The 15003-nt window shown below is 42.2% G+C and overlaps 1 protein-coding gene across 1 annotated transcript in view; it reads right to left on the bottom strand.

Moving 5' to 3' along the window:
* LOC138947541 (transient receptor potential cation channel subfamily M member-like 2) overlaps positions 1-15003 on the bottom strand; it is a 102899-nt gene that overhangs the window by 23294 nt on the left and 64602 nt on the right. The window contains exons 27-31 of the mRNA XM_070319032.1: positions 13332-13528; positions 8183-8318; positions 7498-7681; positions 4661-4784; positions 4142-4162 (exon numbers count right to left, since the gene is read on the bottom strand). Coding sequence (XP_070175133.1) covers positions 4142-4162; positions 4661-4784; positions 7498-7681; positions 8183-8318; positions 13332-13528 — 662 coding nt within the window. The remainder of the gene's footprint in view (positions 1-4141; positions 4163-4660; positions 4785-7497; positions 7682-8182; positions 8319-13331; positions 13529-15003) is intronic.

The following is a 15003-nucleotide window of genomic DNA, read 5'->3' as shown; positions in this document are numbered from 1 at the left end:
ATAAATCCTCGTAAATAAAATAAATAAAGTCGACCAGTCACAACCACATATGACTCAAAGAAGGGAAATCCAATGTTCAATCAATACATTTAACAACTAATACATCCGGTTTTCCTCTGTACGCTATCTTGTCACGACGACTTGTTGACAAACGAAGATTCGCGAAAGAAAGAGAAAAGCGCCGACTCTTGAGTAGAGAGCTAATAAAGTAATCGCTAATCGAGCGAAATGGCAATCCGCGGCGACTTCCTTAGGAGTTGGGAAGACGCAAATCCTGTGTATCGTGAATGATAAGGACTCGGTGTTATCGAGATGGCGAGAAGGACAGTGAAGCGAAAGTACGCAAAGAGAGGTGCCTGAGCGAAAACCTCAACGATCGTGTATGGGACAAGTTTAGCGATGCAAGGCGAAGAAACATTCATGTGAGCGGAAAGATAATTCGTGAGAAAAGTCGTTATGCTTTCTATCGAGTTAGGACATTCGGATTTTACTGGTTGCGCCACAATGTCAAATGTGCTTCACTCAGCGGGGAGCGAGCATTATGCCATGAGTAAATTTTCTTTTAAATTTGAGTTAAAGTTGTTCTGCTGTAATGTGTTTGGGTGTGTGTGCGTGTGTTGATATGACAGTAAACTGCAACTGTGTGTTTGTGTGTAAACATGACAGTACATAACAGTACGTACACTGCAACCAAATTTATGACCGCCCGGGCCAAAAACTCAAACCCCCATTTTAAGATCCATTTTTACGACCTAATTTTCAAGGTTTTTCCAAAGTTGTAAATAGGGGGTTCTACTGTACTCACATACTTTAATTGTTACCGTACTTTCTGGGTGACAAGGCGCTACAGCGCATAAGGCGCACCCCCTTCTTTTTAACAACAAGAAGGGCAAAGCCCATACGACTCACATGCTTTACACATTTTTCCTACCAAAATACATGTGACCTTGACCCAAGGTCAAGGTCATCCAAGGTCATGCAACACAAAGGTGTTAATTCAAGACATAGGAAGTACAATGGTGCTTATTGGCTCTTTCTACCATGAGATATGGTCACTTTTAGTGGTTCACTACCTTATTTTGGTCACATTTCATAAGGGTCAAAGTGACCTTGACCTTGATCATATGTGACCAAATGTGTCTCATGATGAAAGCATAACATGTGCCCCACATAATTTTTAAGTTTGAAACAGTTATCTTCCATAGTTCAGGGTCAAGGTCACTTCAAAATATGTATACAATCCAACTTTGAAGAGCTCCTGTGACCTTGACCTTGAAGCAAGGTAAACCAAACTGGTATCAAAAGATGGGGCTTACTTTGCCCTATATATCATATATAGGTGAGGTATTCAATCTCAAAAACTTCAGAGAAAATGGGAAAAATGTGAAAAATAGCTGTTTTTTAGGCAACATTTATGGCCCCTGCGACCTTGACCTTGAAGCAAGGTCAAGATGCTATGTATGTTTTTTGGGGCCTTGTCATCATACACCATCTTGCCAAATTTGGTACTGATAGACTGAATAGTGTCCAAGAAATATCCAACGTTAAAGTTTTCCGGACGGACGGACGACTCGGGTGAGTACATAGACTCACTTTTGCTTCGCATGTGAGTCAAAAATTGTAATCCAGTCACCCATTGGGCGCAGGGGGCCGATAGGGCGCACCAAAATTGAATAAGTATACCGGTAACAAACGGTCGAAGAATGAAAATAAGCCGCACATCAAAGGAAGAATACAGAGTGGAAATGACCCAGTTTTTGCCATGAGAGGTGGTTCCCCTGTCATATCTGAGAGAGGAAACACTTCCTGCACCGGGGTCAGTGACCGAGTTTAACAGAGTGGAAATATGTGTGCTCTGTGTGTGCCACGAGATCAAAGGCAGATCCATTGTGATAGCTGGGTGGCTTGAGAGCTCGAGGAAACTTGGCCAGGGCAGTACCTAGTAGCTGAAACATGCATTATCACAAGTTGTTTGACTGGTACTCAGGCGGTCTCTTTGATTTTTTTCGTATTTCATACACGGATTAGGCGCTTCGTTATACAAGACGCAGGGGTCGAACTCGAGGAAAAAAGTCGCGCCTTATGACCCGGAAAGTACGGTACTCATATCGTCTTCGTTAAACACATGAGTACAGTATTTTGTGTTTATTTCTCGCTCTCACGCGCAGTCCCATTGTTCTGCTTTAGGATAATTAATTAACTAAAGCAAATATATTTCTTTCTGGGACTATTCTCTTACACTTCATACCACACACAGAAACAAAATGTTTCTCAGTCAAGTAACATCATCAGTTACACAACAGGGATGGGTGGGAGATGGTTCAGAGGACAGGGGTGATGAAGGTGGGGGGCTGGGGTATTTGTAAGGGCCAAGTTATACCTGCGCAGTCAGCGGCACAGACGACGCACTGCAGATTATTGATGCCGCGGTAGGGATTATGATGAGTACTTGGCCTGTTTTCTTTTCATGCAGCGTGTAGCAGGCTGTACTTCTTCTTCTTCTTGCGTTCGCCGTCACACCATCAGTTTAGTCTGCGAGACGAATGATGTCGTGGCTTCTAGGTCTTGTCTGCTCCCATAGAGTTTGGTGCGGAGAGGGACTGATGCTGGCCACACTTTGTCTCTGATTGGTTTGAGCTGGGGGCATGTCATTAAGACATGTTCTGGAGTCTGGTCTGCCAGACCACAGGGACAGGTTGGTGATGGGGTCAGCTTCAGCTTCCTGAACATGTGGACGTTGAGGCGACAGTGACCAGCTCGTAGTCGCATGATCACTACTTGCTGCCATCGTTCTAGGAGATGATATGCGTCTCTCATGGATTGTGGTCGCATTGCTGCCTTCACGAGGGTTTTCTTTTCAGCGAAGCTGACCGGGTTGTCTGGTTGTTTCTCCCTGGCCCCGAGTTTGGTGAGCTCATCAGCTGTTTCATTGAGCGGGCTGTACTAATCTGCAGTGCGTCGTCTGTGCTGCTGAAGCTGCGCAGGTGTAACTTGGCCCTAAGCGCTAGAGCTAACTGCGATTAAAATCATCAATAACTGGCACTACATTAAAATGACCTACAAACTCAGACAAAGACACACACGGACACAATATTCCATGCACACCTATGGCACAAACCTAAACGAAAAAGCCCACACAATCATGAGATATCCAATTAATTATCAGTGAATAATCTTATAAATGAAAACTGCAAGGCAGGCACAGGCGTGAATTTTAAAAAGAGAACAAATACATCAGAAATGATTCAATCAGCTCTTAGGCCTGCACTCTCCTGCTGAAATGAAACCACGCTAATACTTAGCCCAAGTGCTTCTTGCTACCAGTAATACATTCGTTTGCTGTATTATTTGCTTGCTTGCCTCTGCTTTTTGTTCAATGAAAACTGAAACAACCACGCCCTGTTAGTTTTTCTCTTCATGTCCGTCCTGCATATAGCAATATCAGTTGAAACTGGGATGTTAAAAAATATTTAAAAAATAAAAAAAAATCTCTCTTTATGTTTCTCTCTTTCTAACGAATTAATTTCAAAATGCAATGACCGACACACCTCAAGATATAAAAGCATGCGCGCACACACACACACACACAAACACACTAGTGCCGAAGTCTCCTTCTAAAGGGGCAAATGGTGCATTGGACTGGAGATAGGAAAAGTTGGGAATACAGGAAAGATTTCTTGTCTAGTAATATGGCAATCAGGAAAATGATAAAGAATAAGACGAAATCATTTTCGGATTGATTACTTAAATTTTAATTTTAATCAGAATTTTCAGATTTTTACTGACCAAACTCATTAATGACAAAGCTTCCAAGCTGAAATGGAATCCTGTAGTCAAGGCTTCGTCAAAGATTGCTTTACCAAAATTTCAATCAATTTGATCGAAAAATGCGGGCGCCACAGTGCCGCCCCAACTTTCACTAAAAGCCGGATATGAAGTTCAACAGTGCACTGGATTGGAGATAGAAAAAGTTGGGGATAGGGGAAAGTAGATGTTCTAGTCTAGCATGGCAATGGCAAACTAGACTACGGTACAGTACAGGAAGACGCTTCTCTCCAAAGTCAAGATATTTGGTCAGAAAAAAAGGGAGAAAAGAATCACAAGGCATTTTTTGGTATGGTTCAAAGCTCAACTAACTCACCCTTCCTCCTTTTCACCGCTTCTGTAAAACGCCCAGGTGAAACTTCAACACTAAGTTTCTGTGAACTCCAAAAGTCTTAACCTACCATGATGAGCCTACCATGAGATCATTCTGGGTTTTCTTTTAGTTTTGTTAAAACAAATTTGCATAGAAAAATCAATGAACTGCTTGTCTAAACTGTAAATGATGAATAAGATTTAAATAAACAGCATTTGCAATTAAAACTAAATTTAAATACGCCAAGAAAATAAATAAATAAAAGTGTGTAATTGTATTTCATAGTGGATAAGTCTTTTTTTCAAAATCACAAAACAGTAAACGTAGTTAGTCAAACAAGACATTGTAATGTTCTGCGACCCCCCCTCTCCTCTTTTTTTCATCTTTTCTTACTTGAAATAGACACCAAAACAGACTAAAAATTCATGAAAGATAAAAAAAAAAAAATTTAAAAAAAATCCATCCAAACCAAGCTCTGTGTATTCAGCCTTGAGACGTGCTGATCTTGAACAGAGAACTCACCGGCATCCTTAAAGTCCTTCTGCTTCGTCGGTGACTCCAGTGCGGGCGGTGAAACACCGCACGTCATGTTGCTGGCTTCCATGGCCTGCATGATCCAGCTCAATGCTTGGTATGTGTTCCCCATCTGCCATTATAAAACACATATGCAGGTAAAGGTAAAGGTCAAGGTCAAGGTAGGGCGGGGATGTAGCTCAGTCGGTAGCGCGCTGGATTTGTATTCAGTTGGCCGCTGTCAGCGTGAGTTCGTCCCCACGTTCGGCGAGAAATTTATGTGCAGACTCTCCTCGGTGTCCGAACACCCCCCGTGTGTACACGCAAGCACAAGACCAAGTGCACACGGAAAAGATCCTGTAATCCATGTCAGAGTTCGGTGGGTTATAGAAACACGACAATACCCAGCATGCTTCCTCCAAAAGCGGCGTATGGCTGCCTAAATGGCGGGGTAAAAACGGTCATACACGTAAAAGCCGTGGGAGTTTCAGCCCATGAACGAACAAACAAAAACAAACAAGGTCAAGGTAGTCCAAGGACCACTTTTGGTCGTACAGGAGCAAGATGTTGGAGATCTCAATTGTGACCCTCCACCACGGAATGAGTCGCATGTCACCTCGCGCGGTTCTGCGCTAGGCTTAATATAAGTCTGGTGGGTGTCTGGTAACAGTGTGAGGGTCACCTTAGTCACAGGCTTATAACTCAAAAAGTTTTTGCTCTTTTCTAAAACGTTTTTCACCACTGGATAGAGCATAAAAATCTCTTTAGGAAAATGTAACAAGAAGGGCAAAGCCCATACGACTCACATGCTTGACCTTCTGCTTTACACATTTTTCCTACCAAAATACATGTGACCTTGACCCAAGGTCAAGGTCATCCAAGGTCATGCAACACAAAGCTGTTAATTCAAGACATAGGAAGTACAATGGTGCTTATTGGCTCTTTCTACCATGAGATATGGTCACTTTTAGTGGTTCACTACCTTATTTTGGTCACATTTCATAAGGGTCAAAGTGACCTTGACCTTGATCATATGTGACCAAATATGTCTCATGATGAAAGCATAACATGTGCCCCACATAATGTTTAAGTTTGAAACAGTTATCTTCCATAGTTCAGGGTCAAGGTCACTTCAAAATATGTATACAATCCAACTTTGAAGAGCTCCTGTGACCTTGACCTTGAAGCAAGGTAAACCAAACTGGTATCAAAAGATGGGGCTTACTTTGCCCTATATATCATATATAGGTGAGGTATTGAATCTCAAAAACTTCAGAGAAAATGGGAAAAATGTGAAAAATAGCTGTTTTTTAGGCAACATTTATGGCCCCTGCGACCTTGACCTTGAAGCAAGGTCAAGATGCTATGTATGTTTTTTGGGGCCTTGTCATCATACACCATCTTGCCAAATTTGGTACTGATAGACTGAATAGTGTCCAAGAAATATTCAACGTTAAAGTTTTCCGGACGGACGGACGGACGACTCGGGTGAGTACATAGACTCACTTTTGCTTCGCATGTGAGTCAAAAATATGAAAATCATGCAAAGGTGACAATTTGCGACTCATTCCGTGGTGGAGGGTCACAATTACTTTAGCTGATGGGGTCTATGTCGACCAAAAGAGTGCCGGGATTCTCTGTAGGTGGGAGTTCCTGTATACAGGAAATCCCACAGGTTTGTTTGTTTGTTTGCTTAACGCCCAGCCGAGCACAAAGGGGCATATCAGGGCGGTCCTGCATTGACATATAACGTGCGCCACACACAAGACAGAAGTCACAGCACAGGCTTCATGTCTCACCCAGTCACATTATTCTGACACCGGACCAACCAGTCCTAGCACTAACCCCATAATGCCAGACGCCAGGCGGAGCAGCCACTAGATTACCAATTTTAAAGTCTTAGGTATGACCCGGCCGGGGTTCGAACCCACGACCTCCCGATCACGGGGCGGACGCCCTACCACTAGGCCAACCTTGCCGGTATCCCACAGGTGGGAGTTCCTGTAAGCGTTTCGCTGATCTCGCTGAAAGTCACATGATGCTTTGCGATATCGGTAGAATTTGATGTTTTTCGATCCTTCATTGCCGAAGCATGTTAACTTGGCTGAATGCTGCACGCAAATTCAGGAAATCTAATAGATTTTCCTGTGGAACCGCTATTGTTGAAGGGGAATTAACGCTAAGGTAACTCAAATCGGTTTACAGCAGTCACGCGCTTGGCACGAGATCAAGTGGTACCCTACTCCCCTACAGGAACTCCAAGTTGTGGGATTCCCTGTTTTCATGGAATCCCCCTACAGGAATATCCACCTTCAGGGAATCCCACTCTTTTGGTCGACATAGATCCCATCAGCATTACTTTGAGCCAGCTTTATGAGGACGGTGTCCACTCCTCTCCCTCGCTGGGTGGACTGGAGAGCACTCGAAAAAATCGCATGTTTGTATTAGCCCTGAATGGGGATCGAACCCACAACCTCCAGAGTGAGAGGCAAGCGCCCAACCGCTGTGCCACTCCAACTCTGCATAATCTTTTGATCATCCAGGCAAAGCTAGTTAAATAGCTGTGAGTTTGGGCTAAATTAATCTAGGCCCTATAACAATCTCCTATGTGAACCACAAGATTTGCATGAGCATAGTCAGGAGAGAACGGCAGTCAGACTTTATCACAAACAGCTCTCACCCGCTTTTGCTTGCATTTTAATATTTAAAAAAGCAACTTGTATAAATTAATCTGGTACGACACAGCAAACAGAGTAGTATTCTCTATAAAAGAAAGAAAGAAAGAAAGAAAGAAAGAAAGAAAGAACGAAAGAAAGAATGAAAGAATGAAATGACAATAAACCGACCTGTTGTTCCAAAGATCCCAAGCGTTGCTCAAGTTGGGGAGGCATCTGTATAACTTGCTTGATTGGCTGTTGTAAGGGTGCTGCTGATATAGAGGGCGCTGGTGCTGCCGTTGTTGAAGACGCTGGTATCAAGTGACTTTGGACTTCTGCAAAGTGGTCGATTTTGGTCTGCATGGATTCAAGCCTGTGGAGGAAAAGAAAATGATACAGTGGAGCCCTCCTTCTAAGACACCCCAGTTTAAGACCCCCCCCCCCCCCCCCCCCTTTCAAGAACCTGTTTTCGAAGACATTCTGTTTATAACCTCTGTAAATTTACCCCCGTTTTAGCACTTCCCCCTTGTTAAGATTTGATTTTGTTAGACTTTCTGTTCATAATTTCTGTAAATGTACCCCCGTTTTAGCACTTCCCCCTTTTTAAGATCTGATTTGCTCAGACATTCTGTTCATTAACCTCTGTAAATTCACCCCCAATTTATGACCGCTCCTTTTTAAGATCTGATTTTATTGGACTTTCTGTTCATAACCTCTGTGAATGTATATAAACCCCCATTTTAAGACCACTCCATTCTAAGACCGCTCCATTCTAAGACCGCTCCATTCTAAGACCGCTCCATTCTAAGACCTGTTTTCTTTGATTTGTGGAGGTCTTAAAAGGGAGGCTCCACTGTATATACAAAATACTTACTTGTGCATCATGACCTTGACCCTGCCTTCCACGCTGTCGGCCTCTCTGGCCTCGACCTTGGTGAGATAAGTGTCAGCGATGATATTCTCCCACTGCACCAGTTTCTTTTCTTCTTGATGGTTCAGGAACCGCTTTCCTGAAATCATTTTCCATATTGAAACATCTGTTCTTTGGACCTACTGACGTCAACCATTGTCAAACAAATTATTTTGTAATACTGTACTACAGTTAAACCTGTCCATGAAGACTGGGTGGCCGAGTGGTAACGCACTTGCGCTCGGAATTGAGAGGTTGCGTGTTCGACCCTGGGTCGGGCCGCTATTTTCTCCCCCCTTTCCTAACCTAGATGGTGGGTTCAAGTGCTAGTCTTTCGGATGAGACGAAAAACCGAGGTCCCTTCGTGTACACTATATTGGGGTGTGCACGTTAAAGATCCCACGATTGACAAAAGGGTCTTTCCTGGCAAAATTGTATAGGCATAGATAAAAATGTCCATCAAATACCCGTGTGACTTGGAATAAAGGCCGCGAAAGGTGAACATTCGCCTAACAGGCTTGAGGTTTGCTGGTCGATGTGAATGCGTGATATATTGTGTAAAAAATTCCATCTCACACGGCATAAAGCGCTTTGAACTTCGGATAAGGCGCTATATAAATAAAGAGAATAATAAAAAAATAATAAAAAAATAAAAAGACCACACAAGGGACCAACCAAAACTGGTAGCTCTAGACAGGAGGTTGCCATGGAAAGGTGAATTAAGGTGTCAATCTTCTTCTTCTTCTTCTGCGTTCGTGGGCTGAAACTCCCAGGTACACTCGTGTTTTTTGCACGAGTGGAATTTTACGTGTATGACCGTTTTTTACCCCGCCATTTAGGCAGCCATACGCCGTTTTTGGAGGAAGCATGCTGGGTATTTTCATGTTTCCATAATCCACCGAACTCTGACATGGATTACAGGATCTTTTTCATGCGCACTTGGTCTTGTGCTTGAGTGTACGCACGGGGGTGTTCGGACACCGAGGAGAGTCTGCACACAAAGTTGACTCTGAGAAATAAATCTCTCGCCGAACGTGGGGACGAACTCACGCTGACAGCGGCCAACTGGATACAAATCCAGCGCGCTACCGACTGAGCTACATCCCCGCCCCAAGGTGTCAATTATACAGAAGAAAAACTCGTCTGCAGGGATCCTTTCAAGTGGTCATTTTTAAGAGGTGATCATAATGACAGGTTTAAACAATAATTACAAGTTCAAAGACAACGTACAGTAGTAATTGGAAACTGGTAAACGGGCATTTTCTGACTTTTTTTTTTTTAGATAGATAACCCTTTCTTTATTTCTTTATTTGGTGTTTTACGTCGTTTTCAACCACGAAGGTTATATCGCGACGGGGGAAGGGGGGAGATGGGATAGAGCCACTTGTCAATTGTTTCTTGTTCACAAAAGCACTAATCAAAAATTTGCTCCAGGGGCTTGCAACGTAGTACAATATATTACCTTACTGGGAGAATGCAAGTTTCCAGTACAAAGGACTTAACATTTCTTACATACTGCTTGACCAAAATCTTTATAAAAATTGACTATATTCTATACAAGAAACACTTAACAAGGGTAAAAGGAGAAACAGACTCCGTTAGTCGCCTCTTACGACATGCTGGGGAGCATCGGGTAAATTCTTCCCCCCTAACCCGCGGGGGGCGATAGATAACTCTAAATTATTTCAATCACATGAATATACCTGATGCAGCAATTACCATTTAAATTACTTACATATTTGTCATACAATGTACTCACATCTTATAGAACATTACAAACAGTTTTTGTCTGAAATTTAGTTATCAGGTTCAGACTAATTTTCTGTTCTCATGCAGTCAATAAGACTCGCTCGTTTTCTGCATTTAGTATCATTCCAATACTGATGATCCCCCATTAGTTTTCTTTTTAAATATCTATAAGTTCTTGGGTTTCGTTACTGTCTTAAACTGAAACTGCTTTTTAAAAATGTCATAATTTCCTGATTAATGGTAGCATTAATACTCATATGATTCAGCTTGTTGTGCTCCATGTTCCTTATTTCATGTATGCGGCAATATTCCAATGAAATTTACTGAATAAACTTGTTTAAACCATATGATTCAACTATCAAAAGAGACTACAACAATATAGTATATACACTTTATATTGTGTAACTAGAAAACAATTAAGCACAGGTAAATGTCACTAACTAAACACTGAGAATATTTGACCCCCCAAAATACAAAAGAAATGGAAAGCTTAGAGTTCTACACACAAAAATCGTAACAACAAGCAAAGAAATGCGGAAACTAATATTTCTAATAATGTCCAGCACACTATGTAAATCATACCCAAGTTGTATCAATTACATTGTGATCACGTTTACAATGCACACTGCTTGGGAGCATGACAGTCACTCAAATGAGTTTAATTGTTCTTCTAAAATCTGACTTAGAAACTTTGGCAATGGACACATTTGCTGAAAGTTGCATTTTTCCTTGTGACAATTTGTAGGCCAGTCACTAGTGAGGGTGTGTCTCAAACACGTGAACAGGAATTTCCATGTGTGGATTATTTGTCTCACTAAATTACTCACTCTTTCACAACCCATGTAAACAAGTTATTTCAAACATCCTCTATTTCTGCTGAACACAATTTTCGAAATTCCTATGTGAACTTTTCCACAGTAACTTTTCTCAATTTTTTTCTAAAATCTTAAATTTCCTCCATTCCTTCTTAAAATTCCAAAATGTTCTCATGATGAAAAACAACCTTCCAGTTAAATATTTTCCTTCATTTTCTCCCAACTTTTTTTCGACTTTTATTTATATACTTACTGAAGTCCGAGAGAGGCCGTTTAAAGCTACACCCTTTACGGCACCATTTGAACACCATGTAGATGTGGATGAACAGAATGAACGGAGGCGGCAACCACGGGCGTTCATAGTACTCGTGAATCAGATTGAATCGCTGGAAATACCAGTGAACGTCTGTGTTTTCTTGAATCATTTGAAAGGTGTAGCTGCAGATGTGGACATGCAGCATACATATTTTCCACGGTGAAGTCAGTTTTTAAGGTCGTCAGCCAAGGAGATGGGAAGAATCCGTGGTGTGGTGCAGTGGGAAAGATATCGCACAGCCAGCGCAGAGCAAGAGGACAGAAAGCAAGAGCACGGAACATCAACTAAGGGTTTTACAACATACAGTGGAACCCCTCACAACGACCCCCCTCTCTAACGACTACCCCGCCACAACGACAAGATTATGTATAAACATTTATACACTGCGACTGCTCACACTGACAATGAAAACAAAGAATTTAAACTACATGTTCCAGCAAAATCAATTTGAAAGACAACATCGATACTGGAAAATGTCTCAAGTTTCACATAGAGATAGACCAACCCCGGGAAACATCGAGAACTCAAACATCGAGAACTCAAACAATCACGAAAGGCCACTACTGCTTACTGATGCTGATGGGGTCTATGTCGACCAAAAGAGTGGGATTCCCTGCAGGTGAACTTCCTGTAGGTGGATTCCCTGATATCGCTGAAAGTCACGTGATGCTTAGCGTCTGTACCATTGGTAGAATTTGATGTTTTTCTATTTTTTTAATATTTCTTAAAAATTCGAGGTTTGCAAGTTTTATTGAAAAAATCCACCCTGTATACAGGGAATCCCCCTACAGGAACTCCACCTTCAGGGAATCTCACTCTTTCGGTCGACATAGACCCCATCAGCCTTACTGATGACGAAGAAACTATCAGCAAAGACATACCAAAAGACAACATCAATACTGGAAAAAGCCAAAACCAACGCCAGGAAACATCAGACGAACCCATCCGACTCATGAAAAGCGTTTGAGGGCTGACTGTCTCTCTATCCCTGAAGCAGACACTGACTTGCAATACAGTAAAACCTGAGTCTAGCGGACCCTTGTTGTAACGGCCACCTGCTACATACGGACAGTTTATCGTGGAACGAACATGATTTCAACAATAACTAACCTTTAACGGACGGACACCTGCCACTTACGGACGCGGACACGATTTTTCGGACCGTAGGAAGTGTAAACACTGTCACAAACGGACACTACGTACATGAAAACGCAACTTCGAAAACTCGACTGTTATTCAGGTCAGTGCTCGGCAGCCGTAGCACAAATGGTTGTTGATTGGTTGTCCTGTCCCTTTTCTGACCAATCAGTGGCTTGTTTAGATGGAGACTCACTTTCGCTCACTTTCGCTTTTCCGCTCTCGATCTCTCTCTCTTTGTAAGCAATCGTTCGAAGGAAATAATAGTTAACACAGCTAAATTTCTGTTCCATGAATTTATGCTGAGACTAGAAAAACTGAATGAAACAAGAGCTGACCCAATTTGGTCGAGACACACTGCGGAATTTCCCGTTGAACGACTGATGAAGAGTCAGCTATTTTTAGCTTTGTGACATCCGTTTTGCCGCCAGTTTGAATGCACAGTGTGTGTAGGGAACGGGGTAGGTGGAGGGTGGGGGGAGGGGATGTTGTTGTTGTTGTTGTTGTTGTTTGCTACATGTATCATTTGTTTACTCACATTTTCAGCGAGTCTCATGTTCAATCCATTGAAATATGTATTCAATAGCTCAATTCTCTCTCTCTCTCTCTCTCTCTCTCACTCTCTCTATTTTCAGTGCTCTTTGTAAAATATTGCCTCGGCCCCTCCACCTGTGAAGAAAGGACACCTGTCTAACAGGGACACCATTACCATACCCCAAGGGTGTCCTTTAGAGACAGGTTTTACTGTACTGGAAAATGTCTTGACGAATGCCGGGAAACACCAGTGGCTTATAAATCGCCACTAATGCTTACGATTGACAAAGAAACTACTAAAAAAAGACATACTGAAAGACAACATCAACAATGGAAAATGCCTAGACCAATGCTGGGAAACACCGAGAACCCAACGGACTCATGAAAGGCGCTTGCGAGCTGACTGTCTTTCTAGGTCAAGACAACATCGATACTGAAAAATGCCTAGAAACGCCATGGAGACAATATAACTACCAGCAGAGACACACCAAAAGATAACATCAATAAAGGAAAATGCCTATAAGACCAACGCCGGGAAACACTGAGAACCCAACGGACTCACGAAACGCGTTAGTCGGCTGACTGTTTTTCTTTCCCAAGCAACACCTGCGCGCGAGACACTGGCACAGGTAGAGCAGGTGAGAGACGGCGATGAAGGGAGGGGGGAGAACGGGGCGACGGCTGTAGTCCATGACAACCTGCAGCTGCATGTAGCGCCAGATGTTGTCTGTGTTGTTCTGCATCGTCTCAAAGGTGTAGCTACCAGGGGAAAAATGATTCAAATTTGAGTTTGAAATCAAGTTTTCTAGCATTTTAACCTTGGAACATACATTTCAGTTTTATGTACGCCGGATGTTGTCTGTGTTTTGCTGCATCATCTCAAAAGTGTATCTATTGAGAAACAGATGAAACAGATAATATAACTAAGGCCAAAAAAAAAAGTAGGTCTGTTTACGGTAACCCGACCGACCCTATTTTTTTCGCGCGACCCTAGACTTTTTTTTGGCATTTGGGGGAGAAAAAAAAAAAAAAAAAAAAAAAAGAAAATAAAAAATCTTGGTTTTTTTGCAAAATAACGTAAAAATATGGTTTTTTGGAGAAAATTTTTTTTTTAAAAAAATCCCGACCTACCGACCCTATTTTTTTGGCCTATGTTACCGTAAACAGACCTATTTTTTTTTTTGGCCTAAAAGAACTGTCTCCCAACAGAACTTCTTTATCAGCTCTGACATTTTGGCAAAAAGCACTCAAAGAATAGTGCAGGAAAAAAAACCTCTGAAAACTGGCTTGGGCAGGTAACATCGAAGGGCTGTTGAGAAAAAAATATATAAATATGAAGAAGAGCAACACTGAGACCATGCAATCACAATTAAATAGTAGGTAGATGGATGAAGATGAAAGCCGCCAGATGCTGTCTGAATTCTGCATCACTGCACCTGTATCACTGCACCTGTATCACTGCACCTGTATCACTGCACCTGTATCACTGCACCTGTATCACTCCACCTGTATCACTGCACCTGTATCACTGCACCTGTATCACTGCACCTGTATCACTGCACCTGTATCACTGCACCTGTATCACTGCACCTGTATCACTGCACCTGTATCACTCCACCTGTATCACTGCACACGCAGGCCTGTATGCCCAGTGTTGGCGTTAACCAGTAATTACCGGTATTTAACCGGTTGAAATAAGAAAATACCGGAAAATAATTGGCTGCCGGTTGATTTTTAGAATTACCGTTTTTTTCGCTGGTAAAACAACAAAACCAGTACTCTGAGTTGGACTCTTACTGGTTCCAATGACCAGCCTACCTTTTTTTTCTGGATAGTTTTCATCATAAAAGTTTGTGTACCAGTTTAAAAAAATATTAGCGCCATCACTGTATGCCTGCACATGTTACGCAATGTGGAGAACAGGCAATTTAAGGCAAGTTTGCACATAGTTTTAGTGGGTTTTGACCAATGCCTCTCATAGATGTGATGGATATAAAGCCAAACTCTCCTACCTCCCGCTCTATCTCTCACCCAAACAAACAAGCTTCTAACCCTGTCTCTCTGTACTCCATCTCTCTTGATTAGGCCAAACAAAAAAATAGGTGTGGTTACGGTAACCCGACCTACCCTATTTTTAGGGGGCCGACCCTATAACTTTTTATTACATTTGTCAAAAAAAACCACCCAACAAGAAGAGCAAACGCTCGATCGAGTCACTTTCGCAGTTCTGAATA

Source organism: Littorina saxatilis, linkage group LG14 (assembly GCF_037325665.1).
Source record: "Littorina saxatilis isolate snail1 linkage group LG14, US_GU_Lsax_2.0, whole genome shotgun sequence".
Taxonomy (NCBI): domain Eukaryota; kingdom Metazoa; phylum Mollusca; class Gastropoda; order Littorinimorpha; family Littorinidae; genus Littorina; species Littorina saxatilis.
The sequence above is the reverse complement of the archived record's forward strand: the minus strand, read 5'-3'. Positions and strand labels throughout refer to the sequence as shown.